Source organism: Vanessa cardui, chromosome 23 (genome assembly GCF_905220365.1).
Source record: "Vanessa cardui chromosome 23, ilVanCard2.1, whole genome shotgun sequence".
In the NCBI taxonomy this organism is placed as follows: Eukaryota; Metazoa; Arthropoda; class Insecta; order Lepidoptera; family Nymphalidae; genus Vanessa; species Vanessa cardui.
Genome location: NC_061145.1, coordinates 9,033,970 through 9,059,041, shown reverse-complemented (window position 1 = coordinate 9,059,041; position 25,072 = coordinate 9,033,970). Strand labels below are relative to the sequence as shown.

The 25,072-nt window shown below is 34.0% G+C and overlaps 2 protein-coding genes and 1 non-coding gene across 3 annotated transcripts; 2 read left to right on the top strand and 1 right to left on the bottom strand.

Annotated features, from left to right (window-relative positions):
- The first annotated feature begins 2,389 nt into the window (after positions 1-2,389).
- LOC124539904 (sperm flagellar protein 1-like) lies at positions 2,390-5,237 on the top strand. Its single transcript, XM_047117267.1, has 5 exons — positions 2,390-2,530; positions 2,994-3,203; positions 3,687-3,791; positions 4,165-4,310; positions 4,669-5,237. Exons 1-5 carry the CDS (start codon positions 2,413-2,415, stop codon positions 5,176-5,178), a joined length of 1,089 nt encoding a protein of 362 aa, XP_046973223.1. The 5' UTR covers positions 2,390-2,412; the 3' UTR covers positions 5,179-5,237.
- Positions 5,238-5,409: 172 nt separating this feature from the next.
- LOC124539642 lies at positions 5,410-24,748 on the bottom strand. The gene is made up of 18 exons (XM_047116942.1): positions 24,710-24,748; positions 23,022-23,199; positions 22,176-22,323; positions 21,160-21,329; positions 20,411-20,550; positions 17,123-17,273; positions 16,631-16,789; positions 14,981-15,111; positions 14,418-14,491; positions 13,527-13,614; positions 13,306-13,368; positions 12,757-12,833; positions 11,618-11,677; positions 9,840-9,912; positions 8,767-8,896; positions 7,528-7,740; positions 6,472-6,592; positions 5,410-5,539 (listed from the first exon to the last, which is right to left on the bottom strand). Exons 2-18 carry the CDS (start codon positions 23,197-23,199, stop codon positions 5,431-5,433), a joined length of 2,085 nt encoding a protein of 694 aa, XP_046972898.1. The 5' UTR covers positions 24,710-24,748; the 3' UTR covers positions 5,410-5,430.
- Positions 18,885-18,966, top strand: Trnal-aag. The gene has a single exon. It is a non-coding gene; the product is annotated as a tRNA-Leu (tRNA).
- Positions 24,749-25,072: the final 324 nt, after the last annotated feature.

The following is a 25,072-nucleotide window of genomic DNA, read 5'->3' as shown; positions in this document are numbered from 1 at the left end:
TTTCTACTATATGTACCACAGAATAAAATTCAGGAAAAGGACGTCAACGACCCCATTGCAGCGCCATATTGTCCAAGTAGCGTTTCTGCGCGCTATTTAAACATGGAATTTTTAATATGATATTTTTCGGCAAATATGTACTAGAAATAAAAAACACAACTTTTACTGGGTTCCTTAACCTCTACTAAATAATATAAAATGGATTTTAAAAACCAGTCAAATAGCCTATTTCGACCAATCAGCAGTCACTAGTAATACAATCAATTTTAACTTAACCGTAATAAAACCCTTTTGTATCGACGCTAGAAAGCGTGATATCAACAAACGGCAAAAACTGTTTTCACTGTTAAGATTACGTTTTGATTGTTATGATGTCGGTTTATATACATGCCGACAGACAAATGGGATTTCTTCCAATAGTATTCGAGTCATACGTTTCAATACCATATTAATACTAGTTATTTGTTCAGGTTTCGCACTGGTACCATAAGAATAGTTTATAAAAAACATTAATTGTAAAGGATAAATATATGTACAAAGAAACGATCAGGCTTTTATTAATGTTATATTGGGGAAAAGACCAGGAGACTCACGTGATGAATAGTGATTACCACCGCCCGTGGACATCTGCAGAGGGGCTTGCAGGTGCATTGCGGACTTTTATACAAGGAGGTATTATTTCTTGAAGGTTTCCAAGTCGTATCGGTTCGAAAAAAACGGCGAAAGCTGGTTCCCACAGAGTGGTTGTGCGAGGTAGAAAATGTCCTAAAAATGGCGCTGCTGTGGATTTTCGAACATCAAGGAGATGCGGGTGAAATTTCGAATTTTGAAGAGATGTCCGAAGGTGAACAATTCCTCGGAACATTCCCCGTTAAAAATTCGGTAGAAGATGCAGAGTGATCCAATATCTCTACGCAAAGCCAAAGGATCAAGCTGATTGGAAAGGGCTTGTTCATCGATAATTCGAGCCGCTAATAAACTCCAAAGATGCTCCTTAAAGTGAGGCCTCAGCCCAAACGTGGAACATTTACAAATTTTACTTAATGCTTTGATATTATCATTTATTAAAAATATATATGATATTTTATTTATAATAAGTATAATGAAAGTAATAAGAAATAGTGAAATAGATACAGCAGTCACTTTCTCCCTCATTTATTTTACGAGAGAGTTTTACGCCATTTTTAATTTTAGTGTTATCGCTTAACCATGAGTTGCTATCTCCAGTTTCCGACCTGCCGTTGATAATACTAATTAAAGTGAAACTAAAAATCTTTAATTCTAATATAAGTAATTTAACGCTGCAATACAAAGTTTGGAAAGCTACAAGAAATCCGCGGAAATCTATGGAAATATTTTACGCCACTATTGAATATTGTCTTACATTAGCATATATGTTTGAATATATTGCTTATTTTGTCTATATATTATTATTATCATCCTCTGTTTTAACCCCAAAAGGTTGTTGATTTCTAAAGATACATTATTAGTAAAGCTCCACACCATTTTAATTTCAAGTCTCTTATTTCAACAACAAAGACTTTCATGCAGACTTCAAAATCCCGATTCACCCCCTCAGGAGGTGAGTTTTATAAAATCCCGGTTTCCTTATCGGATGTCTACATCCTATAAAGAACTTACCTGCCAAATGTCAAGTTTGTAGTTCCTCAGATTTCATGATTAATCAGTGAATGGTATTTCGTTTTTTAATAAATAGATAAAGTGGGTGGGCCACTTAATGTGAACTGCCAATAATATATATTTGCAGGGAGCAGAAATAAAGTAGTGCATTGTCCGCTTTTAATAATCCGCTGTTTTGGGGGATACAGGGAGTAAAACGAGTTCCATGCCGTAATAAACAGAATAACCTGTTGTAGGTTATTCAACATCAAATAACCAGACATCCAGGTGGTGGAACCATAGTGCACGACTACACAAGTTTGCTTGGTTTTTCCATATGATTCTAGTGGTTATTTAATTACCTAACCTTAACATCTAAGACAGCTTTGCTGTTGGGTGGAGTTAAGTGGAAAGGCATAGTTTGTGTGTTCTCTATTAAACATACCCCACATGGAATATTTATTACACGCTCGAATGTTAAAAGAATGAAGACCTTAATTTCAAATAAAAAACAAATTAGCTGTATCAAATACTTTATTATTTATATAATATTATTTTGTCATGTACATTTTTAACTTATTTATAAGATAATGAAAAATACACAAACAACGATAAATATAAGATCTTTACACTTATTAAAATTAAGAAAAAAAAATTAAAAAAAACCTGGCCATCAAGACAGTAAATAAATATGACATAACAAACACGGCAAAGATGCGAAATTTATATTATCAAGGATAACGAGTTGAATATTAATTACAATAAACAAATAGTGAAATTAAAAAAAAAACAATGTCTTCTCTAGATTTACCCATGCCGCTCACAGATATCGAATCAATTTTGGCCTGGGTCGACACCTACAAATTATCCAGACCTACAAGGAAGATAAATAGGGATTTTTCTGACGCTGGTACATATTCCGACTATATAATTTTATTTTATTTGTTCAACTCATAATAATAATTACAAAACAATATATAATATGCCTAAACGGTGGATAAACAGAAAGATTTAATGTACAACATAAATTCAAATGTCAGAATAGTCCATTGGTCTAAAATATTAGGGGGTAGGTTTAGCTGAAGTTAAGTTCACGCTCATTCCTTATTCTTTTATTATATGTGTTTATTTTGTAATGTGTCCTAATAAACATTTTTTTCTTTCTTGCTTTCTTCTTTCCTGCATGGTTTGAACTCGTAAGTCGTAAATCTTAAATTGTAACGTTTCTAATTTAACATGTGTCAATGAATATTTCCAAACCTTAAAGGGAGATACTATAGCTTAGTTGTAATGAACTGTTGTTAAATAAGTTATTTGTAACAATTATCCCGACGTTAAAAAGTGCTTAATACATTCTGCTTTTGTTCTCGCAGTTCTTCTAGCTGAAATCCTAAGCGTTCACTATCCAAAGCTGGTTGAAATGCACAATTACCCACCACGAAACAGTCACTCCTTAAAGCTGAACAACTGGATGACGTTAAACAGAAAGGTTTTGAAGAAACTAAAGCTGAACTTGTGTACCAACACGATGGAACAGCTGGCTAACTGTGCACCGGGGCTGATCGAAAGAGTACTTGTCATGGGTGAGAGACTACACACCTGACCTTGAAAATTGAAAAAATATGACCAACATATATGAATTCATTTATAACCAATACCTCTCCGTTACGGTACTCCAAATGCCAAACATCTAAATCTGCTCAGGCGTTTAAAACTTATAGTCGAGGTCGATAAATAAATTCCTGTAGGTACATAAATACAAATGAGGTAGTAAATGGTGATTGAACTACTCACATCCCCATACATTTATTCAAGAAAGTTGGAACATTCCCATCTTTATCAGATTGCAATAATAACAGGCACTCTCTATACTGATATTCTAAATGTGAAAGTCACTCTGTCTGTCTGACGCTCTTTCACGATCAAACCAATGAACCGAATTTGTATGAAGCAAATTTAAACGCCAAGGATGGGCATAGGCTTTTACTGCCTAGCACATGACAACCTAATGCGAGCGAAGCTGCGGGCTACAACTAGTAATTAATATATTATTTGTTTATTTTTAGTCAGAGATAAAATACACCGAGACGATGATATCAATAAAAGTTTGAAAGAAGCTGAGCAAAACGTGTCCAGCGGTGGAAGCTACTATGAAGCCTGCGGAGACGACGGTACATAATCAATCATCAACAACCTGTAAATTTCCCACTGCTGCGATAAGGCCTCCTCTACCTTTGAGGAGAAGGTTCGGTACATATTCCATCACGCTGTTCCAATGCGGTTTGGTGGAATACATATGAGGCGGAATTTCTAGAAAATTAGACAAATGCGGGTTTCTCCACGATGTTTTCCTTCACCGCCGAGCGCAAGATGAATTGAATACACAAATTAAGCACATAAAATCAGTGGTGCTTACATGTGTTTGAACCCGCAACCATTGGTTAAGATGTCTTCAAACCACTGGGCCATCTCGGCTTAGATTATGTTAAATATCATTTCATGTTACAGTACGAATATTTTCTTTTAATATAATTTAAATTACAGAACACATATTAGTCGTTCCCGTTAAAACTAGAGTTAATGGTGTACTAGAAACCATTCAAAAGAAGGTAGTTAGCCACGATTCATATCTCGCAATCAAAGAAGAGCTGAAAGATGCCAAAGACTGCTCCGAAGTCCTAAAACAGAAGGTATTTGAATACATAAGTAAAGTACGACACAACTTAGATGTAGCAAAAATCGTAAAACCGATCACATCCGAATTAAGTACGCTATCCCAAATTATCAATATTTATTTCTTATAATTATTAAAATATGCACTTGCTTTCTCTGACGCGAGAATCTATAGCGAAAGGTCGAAAGGCGCGATAAGTAGCTATTTAAATTGGTTGTATAAATCGAGTCATAGGTTTTATTGAATTTACCGATACTACATCTAAGTCTTTATCGTACTGTACTATATTATTTTATTACATTTTTTTAATTTTATTTTAATTTGTGTGTGTTTTCTTCGTATACGTATAAAAATGAATTGTGTTTCATAAACAGGTTGAACACTTAGATAATTTGCTTAAATTAAAGGATGAGAGGATAGAGGAATTACAAAAACAATTAGAAAGAAAACAAACAAGACGTAAAGAAGTGGAAGCTCTTCAGAACAGTCTCTCAATTCCTTTCGAAGCAGAGCCACCTTCTCCTAAAATAATCGAGCTTGTCAAAATACCAAGCAGAACATTATCTGCAAAATCATTGGAATCTGAAGTAAGATTAGTCAAAGAAGAATCCAGGATTCCCATACCCGTATCAGATTCAGCTAAATCTAAGCCAAGTATAACTGAAGTCACGTCGAAAGACTTTTCTGAAGAACAGTGCGCTAATGTTGATAAAGTAAAATCAGATGTTTTTAAAGAAATTGAAATAACAGATGAGAAAATTTCTGAACGTTTTCAGGATCGAGATTTTGCAAATGATATGAATGAATTTGTAAATTTAGAAGCTGAAATACCAAACGTTATTAAGGAAACGCAATGTGAGGAGAATTTCAGCGTAAAAACATAGAATTATGTGATGTGTTTTTGTTTAAGTACGAAACACAATTATTACAATTTCATAAAGAATTACAATCATGATTATTTTCTAGATTTTACAGTTTGTTTAATTTAGGATTAAAAGATCTCTGTTTTTCAATATTTTATAATTTAGCTATTATTTATTTAATTTAGAAATAAAAATATACAAAATTTTAAAAATTCACATTTATTGTTTTGCTATTTATTTATTTTTGTGTTCTAGGTTATTTTAAAATATAAATCAACAACGAACGTTCGCTTGAAAGATGTCGTATAGGCTTGGGTGTTGTTTTAACACCTTTTTGATCTCTTGCAATCTGCTTCGGGTAGAATTCTTAACCTTATCGTATCTAAAACAAAAGTTCAGTAATTAAAAAACTTATTTTTTTTATTTTTTTATTTTATGGAATAGGTTGGCGGAAGAGCATATGAGCTACCTGACGGTAAGTGGTCATCATCACCCATAGACAATGACGTTGTAAGAAATATTAACTATTCCTTACATCGTCAATGCCACCAACCTTGGGAACTAAGATGCTATGTTCCTTGTGCCTCTAGTTACACTAGATCACTCACCCTTCAAACCGGAACACAACAATACTGCGTATTATTGTTTAGCGGTAGAATATCTGATGAGTGGGTGGTACCTAGGCGGGCTTGCACAAAGCTCTACCTCTAAGTAAAACTGACTTATACTTAAACTTAATAAAATATTACATCGATGTCTAGGATTATATTTATTAAACTTTGTTATAAAATTTCTTCCAGACAACCCAATAATGCTCTCCTTATTGGGTTGTTACAACCTCTCTAAATTGTATGAAAGTTGGGTAGGATTTTAATAAGTATTGTTGGAAACATCACCAAGGTGTCCGCCATACGCTGCTCTACATGGAGGTACATATTGAATGTCTTATTGGTAACGTCCGATAAAGATATCGCGTTATATTTTTATCATTTTTATCATCAGAAATATTAAGATTACTGGTAACAGAGCTCAATAAGGAACAGAATGGGATTTAGACATAAGTGCTGGCTTTGAGTAAACTCGAAGACTGCACTTAAAAAATGCTAAATACATAAATACATAATACCTACTTCGGATTAATCGATGTTACCGCTAGGATGACATTAATACAAACTTAAAAGGACGTAAAATCTAAAAATTTGAGTGATAGCACATTCACAATGTTAACGAATATATCTTACAATATCAATCTCCGGTTTACTATGTTTGCCTGCTAAAAATGAATTAAAACGAATAAAATGTCCATATACTCACGTATTTTCTCTACTTTCATCTCGTCCGATCACTTTGAATCGATTAAATTCAATATTATCGTCGAAGAAACATTCCGCATCGATTTCGTTAACTTTTTGTTTAACGGGAATCAAATCTGCCACTGTATAAGTAAGAATATCTATGTTATAACGTAATCTATACTAATATTATAAATGTAAAAGTAAATCTGTCTTTAGTAAATCGCTCTTTCAAGACCAATCTGCTGAACTGAATTTGTTGAAACTTGGTCAAATTTGAACTCCAAAAAAGGACATTGGCGACTTTTTTTGACCTGACACATGACAACCAATACCCTAAAACGTGAGCGAAGCCGAGAGCGGCCGCTAGTTTCATATTTGGCTTATCTACAAGCGAAATCGTCAATCGTATTGTTTGTTTTATGTCAATATTATAATAGCTGTGTTAAAGAAAGGTATTACCAATTTTTAATATATTATTCAATCACTTAAACTATTTAAAGTGATTGATTATAATCAATTGATAACTATCAATTTCTCAACCGTTTATCACGCATATACCTACATACTCAAGCTACAAAATGATAATAGTGTCAAAAATTTGATAATCTAGCTTCAAAATTCAGATTGGACCCATAAAAAGCTTTTAAGTTTTCCTTTGTATAAATCTACCTGTTATCTGAAAGTCGGTAACGTTTACATTCCCATATCTAGAAAATGACGTCAAACTATTGCGCAAAAACTCGTTCTTGTCAATTTTGCTGTACTAACTAATTATAAGAATGAGGGAATTCAGATAGTAATCTTGTTTGCAATCATACTTGTGCATTACAATATACTAGTTGCCTTTGGGATTGGTTGTCATGGGTTTGGCAAAAGAATAGCCTATGTCCATCCTTGGAGATCAGTTTCTTTCATACCAAATTTCATCAAGCTCGGTTCATTGACTTTGTAGTGAAAGAGCGACTGACAGACAGAGTTAGTTTCATTCATTCATTAGATTTCACGCAGGTCTCAATAGCTGCCGTAATCAAAATTAGATAGGGGACTGTCAGACTTCATCATGATTTGTACTTACCAGTAAAGACTTGCTGTGTGCTAGACACTGGTGACGGGCTCGGTACTCGACAGGTGCAGGGTGGCAGCGACATCGATATGTCTGATGTCTGCACAGCCACTCCATCTAGACTGGGTGTCCAGGATAACAGTGGATTTATTTCGGTTACATCGAAATCAACCTTTTCTCTCTTTTTTTTCTCTTCAATTCTGCTTTTCAAGATTTCCAGTTGTTCTGCAATAGATTATCAATAAAATATAGTTTCACAATACGGCAATATATTCATCACAATTCATCCCGATTGCTGCCTCCTTCTGTGACATAGAAACTGACATCAAACGTACATATAGCTTACTAGTATACATATGTATCTTGTTTTACAGTACAACATAAACAGTTAATGTGCCGTCAACGATTAACATTCTATGAACGCATATTCATATGGAGTTCTTGATTAGATCATTAGATTAAAATACTGACTCTATCTCCTTTAAAAAGCTTAACATAATCTGAATTTTAAACTACCTGCATTATCTGGAGCCAATTTAGGTTGTGGAGAGAACACACGAATTTTGACTGAAGATTGTGGCTTTAAATCTGACCATCGTTACCATATTTCTAGAGTAAAATCTTATCACCTTTTGCATGAAATTGGCCACTATAGTTGTTATTAGATTAAGAGGATTTCATATCGGAAGACTTCATCTAGTAGTTATTTGTTGTGCGATCGCTTTCAATGTGTTTAAATGGGTTAATTGTCCTTTCGAGTCAGTGAAGAAGTCGTTGTAAAGTGAATACATTTGTATAATTATAATATGGCAATGTGAATCAGCAAGCTGAAATTGCATTGGCAAAGTCACATATGCCGAAAAATCAATGGCCGTTGGAGCAGATAGAGCTGGTCATAAGTGAAGAGCTCTCGTCAGCAAATGTAGTGTAGGTCTGTAGCTAGGTAAGACGATGATATTCGGAAGGCAGCGGTCAGAAACAAGAGAAAGAGATCTGAATAACAAGCTCAGTGGCATGCCATGCGAGATGCCTATGTTCTGTAGTGGACTGAAATCACTGACGATAATAATGATTGCATCCGTAATAAACCTAAAATTTAGACGAGGGTAGGTTAAAAAGTTTGAAAGTTTAAAATATATATTTTCGAAACGTACCAAATCGTAGGAAAATTACACCAAAAGCTTTGCGAAGATACGAATTTATCAGATAGTGTTCATTTGTTTTTTAGTTATTCGATAAACTGATTGTCACCTGGCGAGCAAGCCTCGTATTCGTCGTAAGTCTGTTCGATGTGCGTGAATGGACTGGCGCGCATGTACGCCGGGAGACTCCGTATGAACGAGTCCACTTGTAACCTCTGACATTTCTCCATTGGACAAATCTGACACGTAGTCAAAAATATGTTATAAGTATCAATGTTTATTAACAACAGCAACAACAACAACAACAGCCTGTAAAGTTCCCAGTGCTGGGCTAAAACCTCCTTTGAGAAGGTTCGGAACATATCCAACAAAGCTGTTCCAATGCGGGTTGGTGGAATACACATATGGCAGAAATTCTATGAAATTAGACATATTCAGGTTTCCTCATGTTTTCCTTCACCGCCGACCACGAGATTAATTATAAACACAAATTAAGCACATGAATATTCAGTGGTGCTTGCCTGGGTTTGAACCTGCAATCATCGATTAAAATGCACGCCTTCTAACTACTGGGCCATCTCGGCTGTTGTTATTATTATTATTTATTTATTATAGAAAACTACTATCGAAAGTGCTTTGTACTTTACAAAGAAAATGGTGTCACTTTTTTAGTCACCTCAAAAAGAGTATCAATGGATTCGACCCTATTTTTTATGTATTCTGTTCAATAGTTTCACCGCTTAACAACCAATATTAAATTTAAAGCATAAAGATAAAATAAATTTGATGATTACAATCTAGACCAATATTATTTAAGGAGGTAAAATTTGTTACTCTTTAGGCGGTAAAATGTGAGGTTCTTTTCACAGTTAAAAAATCTAAATTTATTTTTTAAAATAAATAATAATTACTAGAGTTATTAATTTCGGGATATTTACCATGTTTTTCATTTTTATTCGGTGTAGTTCGATATTTCGTCATTATCTACGAATGTCTTGTTCACAAGACAAGAAATATCCCGAAATTAATAACTTTAGTAAAAAAAATTACCATGTTAATTTAAAATTTGCCTATATCAAATCATTTTATTAATAAATTACACCCTAAAGAAGCTAGGGATTGTCGCTATTGTTTCACAAGAGATTGATTGTTGACTATACGACGCATAGTTTACAAACTTACCTTTTCGTAATTAATCTTGTGATCAAGGTCTGGTACGTGTGAAATTATTTGCAAGCTGTCGTTGTGTACGCTTCTGTGATTTTGGAAAACAAAAATATTTAAGATATTTTTTTCTACCCTTTTAATTACAGTAGAGCCTCGCTTCTTCGCATACTAATCATCAAATAGGGAAGCGAGGGTCCTATATAATTTACAGTCACAGTAAGAAAACCTTCGTCAGTTTTTAAATTAATGCCTTTATCAAATCGTTAACTCTTAGTACCTTTTTAAACTAAAGCAAACAGACATCTGCATATAAAATTAAACGTACACAGTTACTTAGTTCAAAATAGTGTAGCATCTTTGGACTACGTCTAGTTTTATATCAACATGAATCCTCTTTAATGGCGTAATTAGTCATTACAAATTTAAATTAGATATGATATCTTCTACTGAATTGTTAAAATATGTCTGTCAGTGTCATATATTCTCGATCGGTAAAGCAGATTTTCGCTCATACTGAGCACACGAAAATAGATCTTAAGGTGACGAACCTTTTCTTACTCCGACTGTACTATCTCAACTTTGCAAATATATTTTATTTTGTTGACCCTATTTCCTTTCAAAACTTAATTGAATAAACAGTCACACAATGGCTAAATTCAGATGTAAAACAACATTTTTAAGTATTTTATCATTTACATTTAATACTATTATAGTCTGCAGTCAAGCAATCTAAGCTGCATTTAATAACATTTGTCTTCAGTCAAGCAATCGAAGTGAGTGAGTGAGCTTAAGCAACCTAAGCAAAAGTGTGCGAGATGTTGGTTATACAGCCAATAGTGTCACACACAAAGCTAACAGTTTTTTTTTTTTTAATATGAAACAACATCACATACATACTTGCTTGGTGGTAGGGCTTTGTGCAAGCCCGTCTGAGTAGGTACCACCCACTCATCAGTTATTCTACCGCCAAGCAACAGTACTCAGTATTGTTGTGTTCCGATTTGAAGGGTGAGTGAGCCAGTATAACTACAGGCACAAGGGACATAATATCTTAGTTCCCAAGGTTGGTGGCGCATTGACGATGTAAGGAATAGTTAATATTTCTTACAGCGTCATTGTCTATGGGTGATGGTGACCACTTACCATCAGGTGGCCCATGTGCTCGACCGCTAACCTATACCATAAAAAAAATCCATAACACAAGTGCTTTAGCTACTTACATTGGGATCAGTGTAATGTATGCGATGTTGGCTCATATTAAAAAAAAAAAAACTGTAGGAGGATACATAAACACATTTATTAATACGACAACGAAAAAAAAAAAGCTTTTATTACTTCGTGTGACTTTTATAGGGTCCCATTTCGTCTAGTTTCATTAGTGAAAAATCGTTTGATTTTTATTTAATTTTATAATATTCAAGGGGGAGGTGACGTCATTGTATAACTTAATTAACAATCAGCTGGAACTACTGACTCTGTAGAAATTTGTTTTACATGAGTCATTATTATCAAGCCTATCTGTATAGGTATCACTCAATTATATATTCATTATCGAATCGCTAAGCAGCAATACTATGACATAACATGTGTTTCCAAGGTTGGTGGCGCATTGGCCAAGTAAAGATTGCTTTAATTTTTTACGGTACCAATGTCTATGGGTATCGATGACTAGGACCATTATGTGGCCCAATTGACCGTCCACCAAACGATGCTATAAAGAATTTACTCTTCAAAAGAACTGATTATTCTTCATCTTAATACAATACAATAATGAAAAACATATTATACTTAACCCAAGAGTTGACATTGATTCATCGCCAGCGTCTTCATCTTCCACTTGGTGCGTGGTCTCCCTGTTTATTCGAGAGAACTATTAATATTCAAATTCTTTCATCTTCTGTATTCAGAAGTTATTTATTGCATATTTACAAAAGACTAATCGCTAATCTCAAATAACATAAGATATTAAATTAACCAATTAATGTCTCTTGTCAACAAGACATTCGTAGATACTGTCGAAATATCGAGGTCCACCAAATATAAATAAAAAACATAGTACCTAAATATCCCATTTTAAATAACTGTAATCTCAAATTATTTCGCAATTTTAAACTTCCTACAATAGATGTGCTATATAAGATGGATGTTATATCTCATATCAATAATATCTGTCCAAACGAAAGTTGGAAATGTTTTTCAATATAGATTTGTCAAGAAGCTAAGGTAAGATATGTAGGACACTAACGTGACCGACGTAAATTGACACGATTGGAGACTTATTAATTGGTACAGGATCCACAATTATATTTAAGAATACTTACGGCTCAAAGAAACAGATTACAACCTATAAATTTCCCACTAGTGGGATTAGGCTTCCTCTACGTTTGTAAAGAAGGCCAGGAGCCAATTCGAGCATGCTCAAGTTTTTCTTCCAATTAATAGTTTAGCTTATAATGTGTGACAAATATAGAGTCGAGATGGCCCAGTGGTTAAACGCGTGCATCTTAACCGATGATTGCAGGTCCAAACCCAGGCAAGCATCGTTGATTCATGTGCTTAATTTATCTTTATAATTTATCTCGTACTCGGCGGTGAAGGAAAACGTCGTGAGGAAACCTGCTTGTGACAAGTTTCATAGAAGTTCTGCTGTGTTCTGAAGTGTGTATTCCACCAACTCGCATTGGAACAGCTTGCTTATGTTCCAAAACCTTCTCCTCTAAGGGAGAGGAGGCCTTTAGCCCAGCAGTGGGAATTTACAAGCTGTTGTTGTTGTGTGACAAATTGACGATCACTGATGCGTGTCGGTGTCTTAACCCATAATCTATGCTTTTGCCTCGGTTGTGAGCCATCTATTTTATTCGCCTCTTTAGTGTTCTAGCGAACAACACACAACAAGGCTCACTGGTATTAATCGATTATACAAAAAGTCTACCTCGGTACCGCTTCGTGTTCTTCTACCTCCTCATGTTCTGGTCCTACTTCTGAATACATTTCATTGAAGATTGAGTCCTGAATTTATATCATGAGTATTTATTAGGTATAGTACGACACAACTTAGATGTCGCATCGGCTAAACTCGTAAAACCGATGACATCCGAATTGAGTACGCTATCCCAAATTATCAATATTTATTTCTCATGCGAATATGATCTTTGCACAAGCGTAATAACTTATCATATCATATGACCTAATATATGACGCGTCGATTTACATGCACTTGCTTTCTCTGACGCGTGAATGTGTAACTACGAATAGCATTGAATGGCGCGATAGGGAGCTATTTCTATTGGTTGTGTAAATCGACAGTAATCGGTTTTATTTTCATTCCATTGCATTTTCCGATGCTACATCTAATTTGTGTCGTACTATAAGTGCTTATGTCAATGATTGGAGACCCACTTGCCATTGTATTTGACTATTATTACAAAACAAAAACATATTGACTACAGAGCTATCAGTGTGAAATCAGAAGCACGCTTACGATTTTATTCCCAATATTGAGCACAACTTTTCCATGATCGACTGTCTGCCTTTGCTTTTCTCGCTGAAAAACGTAATCGATTACAAATATCTGACGCATCCATTAATTTGAATATTCAATTGAGAGATTAATTTCATTTGTCCTGATACATAAATTGTAATAGATTTTTTCCAATAATATTTATTGAATAAGGGCTTATGATCCAAAACAGTAACGATTACCACTTTCGTTGTAGATGCTATTTCCATGGAATCTCTTGCTCCGAGTAGTGTATTTTTATGTGTAATTGGTGTATGCCCATTTGAAGTACTGTGAATATAATTATATGTTATTTTTTAACTTTATATAAAATAATCTTATGGACATTATTATATATCAAATAGTATCAAGTGTGAGACATACTTAAAGTGTACAGAAATCTCAGAATTTCTGTTTCTTTTTTTTATAGAATAGGTTGGCGGACGAGCATATGGGCCACCTGATGGTAAGTGGTCACCATTACCCATAGACAATAACGCTGTAAGAAATATTAGCTATTCCTTATATCGTCAATGTGCCATTAATCTTGGGACTAATATATTATGTCCTTTGTGCCTGTAGTTACAGTGGCTCACTCACTCTTCAAACCGGAACACAACAATATTGAGTACTGTTGTTTGGCGGTAGAATCACTGATGAATAGGTCGTACCTACCCAGACGGGCTTGCATAAAGCCCTACCACCAAGAGGTAAAAGGTCTGTAAAAGACTACTGTTCTGTAAAAATATTTCAAGACAAAAAGAGAGAAGATATTTTCGTATAATGAGGTACTTATCTATTGCAATTTAATTGGCTTGCGAGGGTTCAAACAAAAAAGAAAATGACAATATGACAATTTTTACTATCCGTAAGCAAAATCAATCGTTTATTGAAAACAAAAGTCTGTAGACTGTATGTTTGGCAAATCAACAGATCCTTCTTATTTTCAGGAATGGTATTTTATTACGCGGAGTTTGTAATGATTGGAAATCAACTGACATAATTATTAATTGATTTATATATTAGTCAAATTGGAACTAATGTAATCTTGGATGATTAGATACAGATAATTTAATATTGATCGTATTACTTACATCATTTTTAAGATAGATCCCATGTTTCCACGGATGTCAACAGAAGCGGTTGTTATACGTCGGCTGGTTTCCGACTGGAAAAAAACATCAAAATTCCAAATCAGAAAATTTTTTATTCTAATTAAGGCTCATAAACAGTACTTCTAAAGCATGTTACAATGTTAAATTAAGTTTAAAGCTACCAACTATTTGGAAAATAGATTCTACCAAAAAGAACTGGTAACTCTTTTCTACAATTTTTATTATAGAGTATATAAATATAATTACATTTTTAAACGTCCCGCTTATAAATCAACAAATATTGAATCCACACTTTTATAGATTTCATTTAATCTAGTATTGAGTAATATGCCTTATTTATCAATGTTTTCAAGTTAAAAGATATTTAAATATGCTATCAAGCCACATTTGTTGCAGCTTCACCAAATATTCGATCATCATAACAGCTGTTCTTTTCATATGTTACCTTTTATTACGCGTAGTTCTTAATTTGAGTGGAATCAGATTAGACTGACCAGCTAGACCAATCATCACCAAATGCCATACAGTATAAATATACTCACTCCATGAGAAAATGGCTGGTGGTCTGTTTGGGTGCATTCCCACTTGCTGGGAGTTGGCAAACCCCTCGTGTATTCATTCTTTATGACGTCCGCGTTTGGACATTTCGATTTCAGGAACATTTCATTGAAAACTAAATAAAAATGCGACAATAGTATTTGTAATGCAAATTTCGTTCATTCATCTACCACATATTTGAATAATATTTGTGTAAGCGGGTTAAGTTGATCATCTGGATTGTTTCTTGAATAGTTTTAAAATGTTAGTAAAAAGTAAAGTAACATCCTGTACATTTCCTACCGCTGAGATAAGGCCTCCTCTTCCATTAAGGAGAGGGTTTGGAACATATTCCACCACGCTGTTCCAATGCGGGTTGGTGGAATGCACTTGTGGCACAATTTCGATGAAATTAGACATATGTAAGTTTCCTGATGTTTTCCTTCACCGCCGAGCACGAGATGAACTATAAACACAAATTAAGCACATATATGTATTGGTGCTTGCCTGGGTTTGAATCCCCAATCATCGGTTAAGATGCACGCGTTCTAACCACTGGGCCATCTCAGCTCAAAAAATGTTAGTACTTAATTTATACCTGTGTAAAATCTTAATTTTAAATTATGAATCTATTTAAATATAGGTTTAATATATTTCTTTAACACAATTACTCCCAATTTCCATAAAAAACGATTAATTTTTTTTTGTCATACAGTATTATAATTATTCATTTATATATTGTTTTCTAATATGTTTGGCAAATTATGATCTGTTGTGCTTAGCGGAATATATTCAAAAATAGGAATATTTGTAAGACTTTAAAAGAAATTAAATATAATTTTATGAACTGCCGAATTAAGTAAAAATAAATACTGCATTATTGAAGCTAAATTAAGCAAGCAAGATTACAGTTATCAAGCTTCGTTCTACACTACACGTGGGGTCTGTCAATTGTTTTATTTATTTTTAGATAGGAAGTGACTAACCGCGTGGAGGGTCATGATTTGTACCCTAACAATTTATAAATTCTTATTTGAAAGTGGCATTGAGGTCAATAATTCGGATGTAAATATAAAAATATTAAGTCGAAAAGATTTCGAGAAATTTACTCGTGTAATTTTAAGGTCTAATTATAGTCTACAATTTTCTTATTATTTACTAGCGACCCGCCCCGGCTTCGCACTGTTGCAATACTGATGTTAAATATACTGCAGAATGTCTTAGAATGTTTAAAGTTTTTCGGTCATTCTCTACTATATTGTACATATATTATACATATAAATCTTCCTCCATGGTCGAGTGGTGTGTACACCGGTTTTCATGGGTACGCCACTCTGAGATCCCGGGTTCGATTCCCGGCCAAGTCGATGTAGATTACCGTTAGTTTTCTATGTTGTCTTGGGTCTATGTGTTTGTAGTACCGTCGTTACTTCTGATTTCATTGATTATAAGACAAGTGCTTCAGCTGCTTACATTAGGATCAGAGTAATGTATGTGATGTTGTCTCATATTTATTTATTTATTTATTATTCCTCTAGAATCAATCTACCTATTCAAAAAAACCGCTTCAATCCATTGTGTAATTTTAGAGATCTAAGCATACATAGGGACAGACAGCGGTAAGCGACTTTGTTTTATACTATGTAACGATATACCGTATTCCTTCCACTTCTTTGGCGCTGATTTAGCAGCTTTAACAGATTTTAATACTTCTCTTCGTTGCGGCGGATTAAAGTCAGCCATGTCTCCGAACATGAGGAATGGTCTATCGTCATCATCTACCATCTCCCACCATTGCTTACTTGGCTCGATTTCTGAAACAATTATATGTTTACTTTCAGTTAAACATACATAGTGTAATTAGTCTAGATTGAACTAAAACTTATAGGTTATATGACCTTTTTTGTATGATTTTTTTTTTTTTAAATGCTACAGGGGAATGGTAATGCCCTTATTGAGGTATCGCTAAAATACCTATTAACTAACTATGAGTAAAGTTCGTTCTATGACGGGAGGTAAACAGCCCAAGAGATTAGTATGGAACTAATGACTTTTACATAGGCGGCCCCCATTACATATTTAATTAATCATACTGTAATCTAAATACGTACAAAATCAATAAAACCAAGTCTTCTTTATTTGCTTACCTTCTTTAACGGGAATTTCTTCATCCTCGCATGGATCTTCTTGGGGATTATCTTCTATGGGTGCATCAATCTTAAATAAGGCTGGTAAATCCAGCAGAAACTGGTTTGCCTCTGGAGTACCTCCGACGAAATTGTTTACGAAATTTTGGAACTAGAAAATTATATCATCGTGAATAACAGTCTTTTACATCATTATTTAGTATTCTTAACGACGTCGGCACCAAAATTTAGTCAAATATTAGCAAGACACACATAAATATGGCACCTATAAGTATAAATAGGGATGTTCCCTAAATGACAAATAAATTTTCTTGTAGATAAAGTCTCAATTTGTTGGAATAAATTCAGACATAAAACTTTGGAAATAATATAATTATATATTTTGTAGAAATTTGGTTCACCGGCTCAACAGTGGGACGATTCATTATTTCAATATTCTCCTTCGTTATTTCGTTATGTCTTATCATTTATAGCCCAGCCCAATAAGTTATAGGCACATGCAGTTTAGGTATTAGTGAATGTGTTAAGAATTACGTCAATATTGTAAAATCGACACGATTTTAATTCTTTCCAGCTCACCAAAATTATTTAAATATATTAAGTCCATTGGAGTGTTAGTGCTCAGTATATTGTACTGTACTGATATGTAAGTATATTATTGGATTGTATTATATACTCCAAGAAGTTATGTGGAAGGCGGCTATCATGGTATGGGCATGTAATGCGAAGGAATGAGGAACATATTGTGAGGAAGGCCTTGAGCATGGATGTGGATGGATATAGAGGTAGAGGACGACTAAGGAAACGATGGATGGGTTGTTTGAAAGACGATATGGTTAGAAAGAATGTTACTTGTGAGATGACGTCAGAGAGGTATGGAAGGAGAAGACATGCTGTGCCGACCCCAAATAAAATTGGGATAAGGGCAGGAGGAGGATGATTATTGTATTGTAGTATATTCATACAATACATTGGCGTTTTACGTGTGTATGTGAGAAAGGAGCGATGGTTTATTTTATGACTTATAATTGAAATTCTAATTCAATGGCATACATATTCAATGGCATACTTAGCACCTATATAATACCTGTTATTAATTTGCGTTATTAGAATTTGGTACTTATTGACCTCTGAATAAAGTACTAAGTAACTCCAAAGGTGATAATTCAGATAGATTAATCAAAGAGTAAAAAAGTGGATTTAAGCAAATCTATAATAATTTCACGCCACCGACCTCAGATAAGGGTATTATCTATAAGTTATTTGACCTCAATACGGTGATCGAGATAATTCTTTACTTAAGTTTGTGACAGATCAAAATTAAAATAGATATTGATTAATTTAATAAAATTACGTGATTTTATACACCTAAGCTGAGTTTTTATAAAAGTATATTATGCAATACTTTGTATTGTCAGTACACATAGTGATTTCATTCGCAGTCAGCAATTTCATTATTTATAGTAATTTTTAGTAGTTTCAATATTGTATTGAAGTTACTTTTAAAGCGTGCCTGAGACATTAAAGTTATACGAAAAATACCCTTTTAATATTTAAATTTTTACTCTATAGAATAGTATGTGGCATTGCAAATACAGTGGAAACATATCTTATAATTGAATAATCCAAATATTTCAGTTGTTGTAAGCTTTATGTATAGTATAGAGAGTATAATGACGATATATCTGAATCACATAAAAATAGATCGTAGACACGGGAAGACATTTCAAACTAGTTGTATTATTTTTACAAAACCGTCACGGGTAGCGTGGCCGAGCGGTCTAAGGCGCTGGTTTAAGGCACCAGTCTCTTCGGAGGCGTGGGTTCGAATCCCACCGCTGCCAAGAATCTTTTTGGTAGTAATAATATATCAAAATAATTTATAAGTATTTTAATATTAAACTCTTTTAATCTTTAAACTTTATCATCACTATTTCCGATGGATATACATATATGGAGATTTGGTAGAAATATTTAATATGTTATTTAAAGTAAGGTTATTTTAGTACCTACGTCATAGCATTGATAGACATGCGTCTTGGCACATATATAAGGATGTCCTTAGGTTTGTTAAGGTGACGACATACGAAATGATTTGAGCGCTGGTTTATAAAATTCGAAGAATAAATTTGAGTTACATAAGAATGACAATTATCGCAAAGATATCATGATAAAACTAGGGTCTAGGGGATCCAAATATTGATGTAATATATAACTAGATCAGTATAGCCTATTCCAAGGATAGAGAGTAAAGATAAATAAAACGGTATGTTCCATTTTCAAATAGCTCTACCCTATTATACAGTACCCTAGTATAACAGTATTATATTTACAACATTATCCCGTTTAACTAAGTATATACATAGATTTCGAATAGTACGTTTGATGACACTCAAAACGCCATGTTTTGATCTCGATTGACCAATGATATCGACCGATAACATGCTGTTTATTTTCTATTATTTTTCTGTTACCATTTTTTTTGCCCATCTGATGGTAAGAAATATAAATTATTCCTTAAATCGTCAATGCGCCACTAACCTTGGGAACTAGGATATTATGTCCCTTATGCTCATTTACTCGTTACACTGGCTCACTCATCCCTCAAACCGGAACACAACGATACTGAGTACCTACTGTTGTTTGGCGGTAGAATAACTGATGAGTGGGTGGTACCTATGTAATGCCCACCATGCAATCATGTATGTTTTATGTGAATCTTTAAGGTAACCAACCAGTGGCGTGGATCTAATAGTTACTAATGATCGTAAACGAGGGTTGTTAACGATGTGCCTCAATGTCATGAGCCATGGAGCTCAGACAGACTTTAGATCCCGTTAAAGCTGTTGACTTTTAGGCTGTTTTCATATTTTCTTCATATGACGCATAAAATAATCAAATTTCCCTATACTAATGGACTTTGCTCGAGGTCTTTTAAGTAGCCTTATCGACTAATGAAACACATTTTCAATCTGGGTTCTCTAGTGTACAAATGTGTATGCAAACACAGATTCACCCTTAGAAACTGATAATACAGCAAATCCGACAGGAGCAGTGGAAGTTAGCGTGCAGGATCAACTGGTTTATGTGCTGTTCGAAGGACGGGAGTGTACACCCTTCAAACTTGGAGACTAGAGGCCTGGAAGTTGGCCACTGAGATTTTTCCACCGAAAACCCCAAAATCTTGTTTGTAGCCAAGGATTTTAAACCACGACCTCTAATCTGTGTCTCTAGACTAACTAGGCACGATTACACTAATTGATTCTAGTAAGTCGACTAAATACCTACGTGTTTAACAACTTTCATCATCTTCTGTCGCCATTCGTTATCAACTCTTGCTGCCGTCTTGTAACCTCGCGAGAGGCGCAATATAAGAGATTGGCTCTCAGCTAAAATGTTCTGTAAGCCTTGTATGTAATTTGTGTATTCTGTGAAGAAAATACAATGGCATTACGAGTTTACACTACTTTTGACACAAAAAGTTCTTTTTTAATTCAAAATGAATAAAAAGGTGTCCTAAACATTCCTCATCCAGGATATATCCTAGGTACTTATTCAGTACAAGTACAAAGAACATCTTCTAAGAGAAGACACTTGATACAAACAATTAGATGTTGATAGTGTATCAAGGAAGAAGTTGTACAAACTACAGAAATAACAACGATTACTTTTAAGAGTATAAGTTAGGTACACCACAACAGCTAAAATAAACATTACTTGTTTCTTAATTTTTTTTCTTTAACATTTACTTTATTGTAATTCTATGTAATCTGCTTCACTTTGTTATGAAATATGAAAGTGTAAAGCGGGTGCATCTCTTTACAGAAAACCCAATACATTTAGGTTAGGACCTGCATTAATGGTAACATTAGTTAAGGTCTGGAATTTACTGTTTAAGCTGACCACTTTGACCGAAGGGAAAACGTCTTAAAATGTCTAAGTCCTGGTGGAGAAGGGGCTTAAGACACTACACTAATAAAGGCGTTCATGGCATTTATAATATAAGTAAGATTAAGTTCCCGACAATCTTTGCTAACCTTCAGTTAATCTCATTTTTTCAAGTTTACTCTTCCGCCTCTCAGAGCACATGATGTACATCAAACCTGCCAAATTCTTGCACTCCAGCTGAGTTTGAAGAGCTGATATTTTCTCTTTGCGTTCTCTATGCGCTTCTCGTAGCATGTACGAAGTTCTTACTTGTTCATTTCTTTTAATGTAAAATAGTGAACATAGCAGTTAATTTTACATTGGATAATAATTTTACTGATAACATAGAGCAACCGATCTTGCCAAGTGCCCATTTCCACTTGGCCAGATTGACTGATGAAAGGTGGACAAAATTGGTCGCAAACTGGTTCGGTTCTTGTAGTAAGAGAGCCATAAGACGCTTTAAAGAAAGATGGGTAGATGAAATGAAAAACAATGGTGGACAAGACTAGATGCAGTGGATGGAAGCACAGGTCAAATCTTTTTCTTCTCTTTCTTCCAATTATTTTTATGTTATGTCCCAATTTTTGGACGTTATGTCCCTTGTCCCACGAATTAATATGCATATTAACATTCCTACTGCATTATTCATTTATAAATATTCAGCTAAGCCAATGTCAATTACGTTGCGTTCCATTTTTGGTGTTGGTAAAATACTAAAACTATTCCATAAAATGGTAATTAAGAGGGACAAACTAAACTGTTAAACATCAAAATGAAGCTTGTATCAATAATAATCATTTTTACTTGGTGGTAGGGCTTTGTGAAAGCCCGTCTGGGTACCACCCACTCACCAGTTATTCTACCGCCAAATAACAGTACTCAGTATTTTTGTGTTGCGGTTTGAAGGGTGAGTGAGCCAGTGTAACTACAGGCACAAGGGACATAACGTCTTAGTTCCCAAGGTTGGTGGCACATTGACGATGTTAGGAATTGTTAATATTTTTTACAGCTTCATTGTGATGGATGGATGGGTGATGGTGACCACTTACCATCAGGTGGCCCATATGCTCGTCCGCCAAACTATACCATTAAAAAAAATGTGTAAAATAATAGTTATTCTTACTGCAGTATGAATTCGAATCGATCTTTCAAACGTTCCACCTCGTTCTTGAGCCTCTCCTGAATTATTTGCTCCATTTCGATTTCCTTTTCACTTAACTTTTTCTTTACCTCTTCAGCAATTTTCTGTTCTTGTTCCGCGTCTAAGGCAGCTGGCGATACATAATGCATAGACAATTTAAATTGATCATCGTCTACTTCTACAACTGCACCTTCTTTTGAAGTTGCTCAAGTTACAATAAGATGAAGAATACGGAATATTATAAGGCAGCGCAAAAGGAAATACAAATCCTTGATTGCTTTTGTATTGTACATTGTATGCGTTTCGTCTACAACAACAGCCTGTAAATTCCCAACAGCTGGCCTAAGGCCTCCTCTACCTTTGAGAAGAAGATTTGGTACATACTCCACCACGCTGTTCCATTGCCGGTTGGTAGAATACACATGTGGCAGAATTTCAATAAAATTAGACACATGCAAATTTCCTCACGATGTTTTCCTTCACCGCCGAGCATCAGAGAGAGATCATAAATACAAATTAAGCACACGAATCTAAGACAGCGGTTCTTACCTGGCCTTGAACCCGCAATCATCGGTTTTATATTTTCAAGAAGTTATTTATTAATATTTTCTTGAAAATTTCAATTTTGAGACCACGAACCACGACTTGCACGATGTGTCTTTTATGATACTGTTTTTCTAAAAACATCTCAAACACTCTAAATATAGTGGTTTTCAAGTGATCTATGTACACGTACAACCAGTTATATTTATATAAATATAAATACTCAGATTAGTAATGATTACACAGTCACCAATGATTTTAAAGTCAAAAATTATAACAAAGTACCTTTGCATGGACAAAATATAACTTTATCTTTGTTATCATCTTTTAGGGCAGCTGTTCGTGCAGATGCATTGATTGTCGTTGAAGGCGTTATGGAAGCATGTTCCTCACGGATCACTTGCAAGCCGTCTGAGCTTTCTGCCATTTTCAACATACATTCCGGGCTCGAGTGAAGAGACATCTGCAGTTGAGTTATGAAAACAAGCAATGTATGACGTAAATATGTTTTTTTACAAAATATACTAGTACATATTATGCCAAATACCTAAGTCAATAAAAATCGAGGTATGCACTAAAGGCAGATTATCAGTAGTCTTATAGATTGTGTTGTAATGAATTTGCAGTAGATGCATCATAAGGCTGATAAGAAATATATTTTACAAACTACATGCGCTAACTTGCACTAACTGCACTACTTCATGTGCGTCTGAATTTAACAAAAAAAGTTTTTGTTGTATCCTAAGTTACTCCTTATTACATCAGCTGTATCACACTGAAAGTCCCGTCAAAATCGGTCCAGCCGTTGCAGTGATTAGCCAGAACAAACGGAGAGACGGATAGACAAAAATTAAAAAATTAAATTATTTCGATGTATGTACTGTGTATACATACATATGTATTTAGCACAAAGCGGTTATTTTAATATTACGAACTGACACTCTAATTTAAATATTTGTATTGAAGACGATAATGATATTCTACCGCCTGCTAAGTTCGAGGTTTTTTTAAGCTTCAAATACGAATGCTAATTGCTACATTGTAATGATTTATAATTGCGTACGAGCGCTACATGATATGTGATGTCTCCTTTTATAATAACGGTTACTTGGTGGTAAAAGGACTAAAGTAGCTTTTTATCCAAGATTAGAGACTCATTTTGTCACCAGCCAGTAATGAAGACTTAAAAAAATAAATTTGGTTGTGATAAATCGATATACGCCTGTAATATGCAATCTAATAGTAAAAATACCTTGTTTGTTTTATATTTTAACTATATAAACAACTACCAGCTTATACAAACTATTTTTATCAAGACGTATTTATTTAAAAAATTGTAATGTATACTGATTGCCTAAGCCTGCTACAAAACTATAAAAATTATTACAAATAATACACATCAACATTTAAAAAAAATCTATGACTGCCTGTTAATATATAAAAGCAAATATCTATGAAAGCTATATTGCCTAAAAAAAAATTATTTCTAAAAATATGGAAATCTTCATGGTCTGGTTACTGGTGTATTAAAAATAGATTTAAAAAGTAAAACACGCTGAATTTTATGAAGCATGTGGATAACCTTTATGCCGTGTTTTTTTAATAATTTGACTTAAAGGACCACGTGGTAATAATCATTTCAATTGTTATTCTCGGTGTTTTTGTTTCTTAAGGATGCTTCAAAATATATAAAGGTAATAACTAATACAAGAAGAAAATTTCACAATTATTCATTTTTTAAATGTAATAAAAATTCAGTTATAAAAGTACATGAAATTTTAAATAGTTTTATTCAAAATTACATGTACAAAATAAAATTGTTCATATAAAGCATATTTACTTAATTTAAATTTCTTAACATACTTAAAGTATCATGTTTTTAAAAAACTTTTTTTAAAAAAAAAAGAAGATTTTGATCAGTGTGACTGTATAGTAATAAGTTGAACAACCTACGCTCTACTTTTTGCACATACCGTAATTAACTCCAAATAATCACACCGTCACCAACTCACCGTTGTTGCTATATCTGTTTACGCAAAAAAAATTAGGTCATTGCACTTTTTTGAATGTGATGCATCCACAGATTATTATTCTTTAATCTTCGATTAGGGAAGCATGTATTTAATAGTTTAAGCTTCAGGTAAATGAGCATTAACAAACATAAGGATTTTTGTTGTTGATATATATTAAACTTTTAAAAAGTTTAGCATGTTTATGTAGTTACTTATTTGTGGTATTTTCTGTGTCAATAATTTATTTTACATATTAAATAAGAGTACGTTAAGCAATGGGCTTCACAAAGCTATCAAATATTATATTTTTTTAGTAATAAGCTA

Coding starts and splice junctions, on each gene's coding strand:
- LOC124539904 (XM_047117267.1), top strand. CDS start 2,413: ATGTCTTCTCTAGATTTACCCATGCCGCTCACAGATATCGAATCAATT. Junction 2,531..2,993: donor TAGGGATTTTTCTGACGCTG/GTACATATTCCG, acceptor TTGTTCTCGCAG/TTCTTCTAGCTGAAATCCTA. Junction 3,792..4,164: donor TGAAGCCTGCGGAGACGACG/GTACATAATCAA, acceptor TTTAAATTACAG/AACACATATTAGTCGTTCCC.
- LOC124539642 (XM_047116942.1), bottom strand. CDS start 23,199: ATGTCTCTTCACTCGAGCCCGGAATGTATGTTGAAAATGGCAGAAAGC. Junction 13,615..14,417: donor GGATCTATCTTAAAAATGAT/GTAAGTAATACG, acceptor TTATATTCACAG/TACTTCAAATGGGCATACAC. Junction 6,593..7,527: donor CACACAGCAAGTCTTTACTG/GTAAGTACAAAT, acceptor TTACTTATACAG/TGGCAGATTTGATTCCCGTT.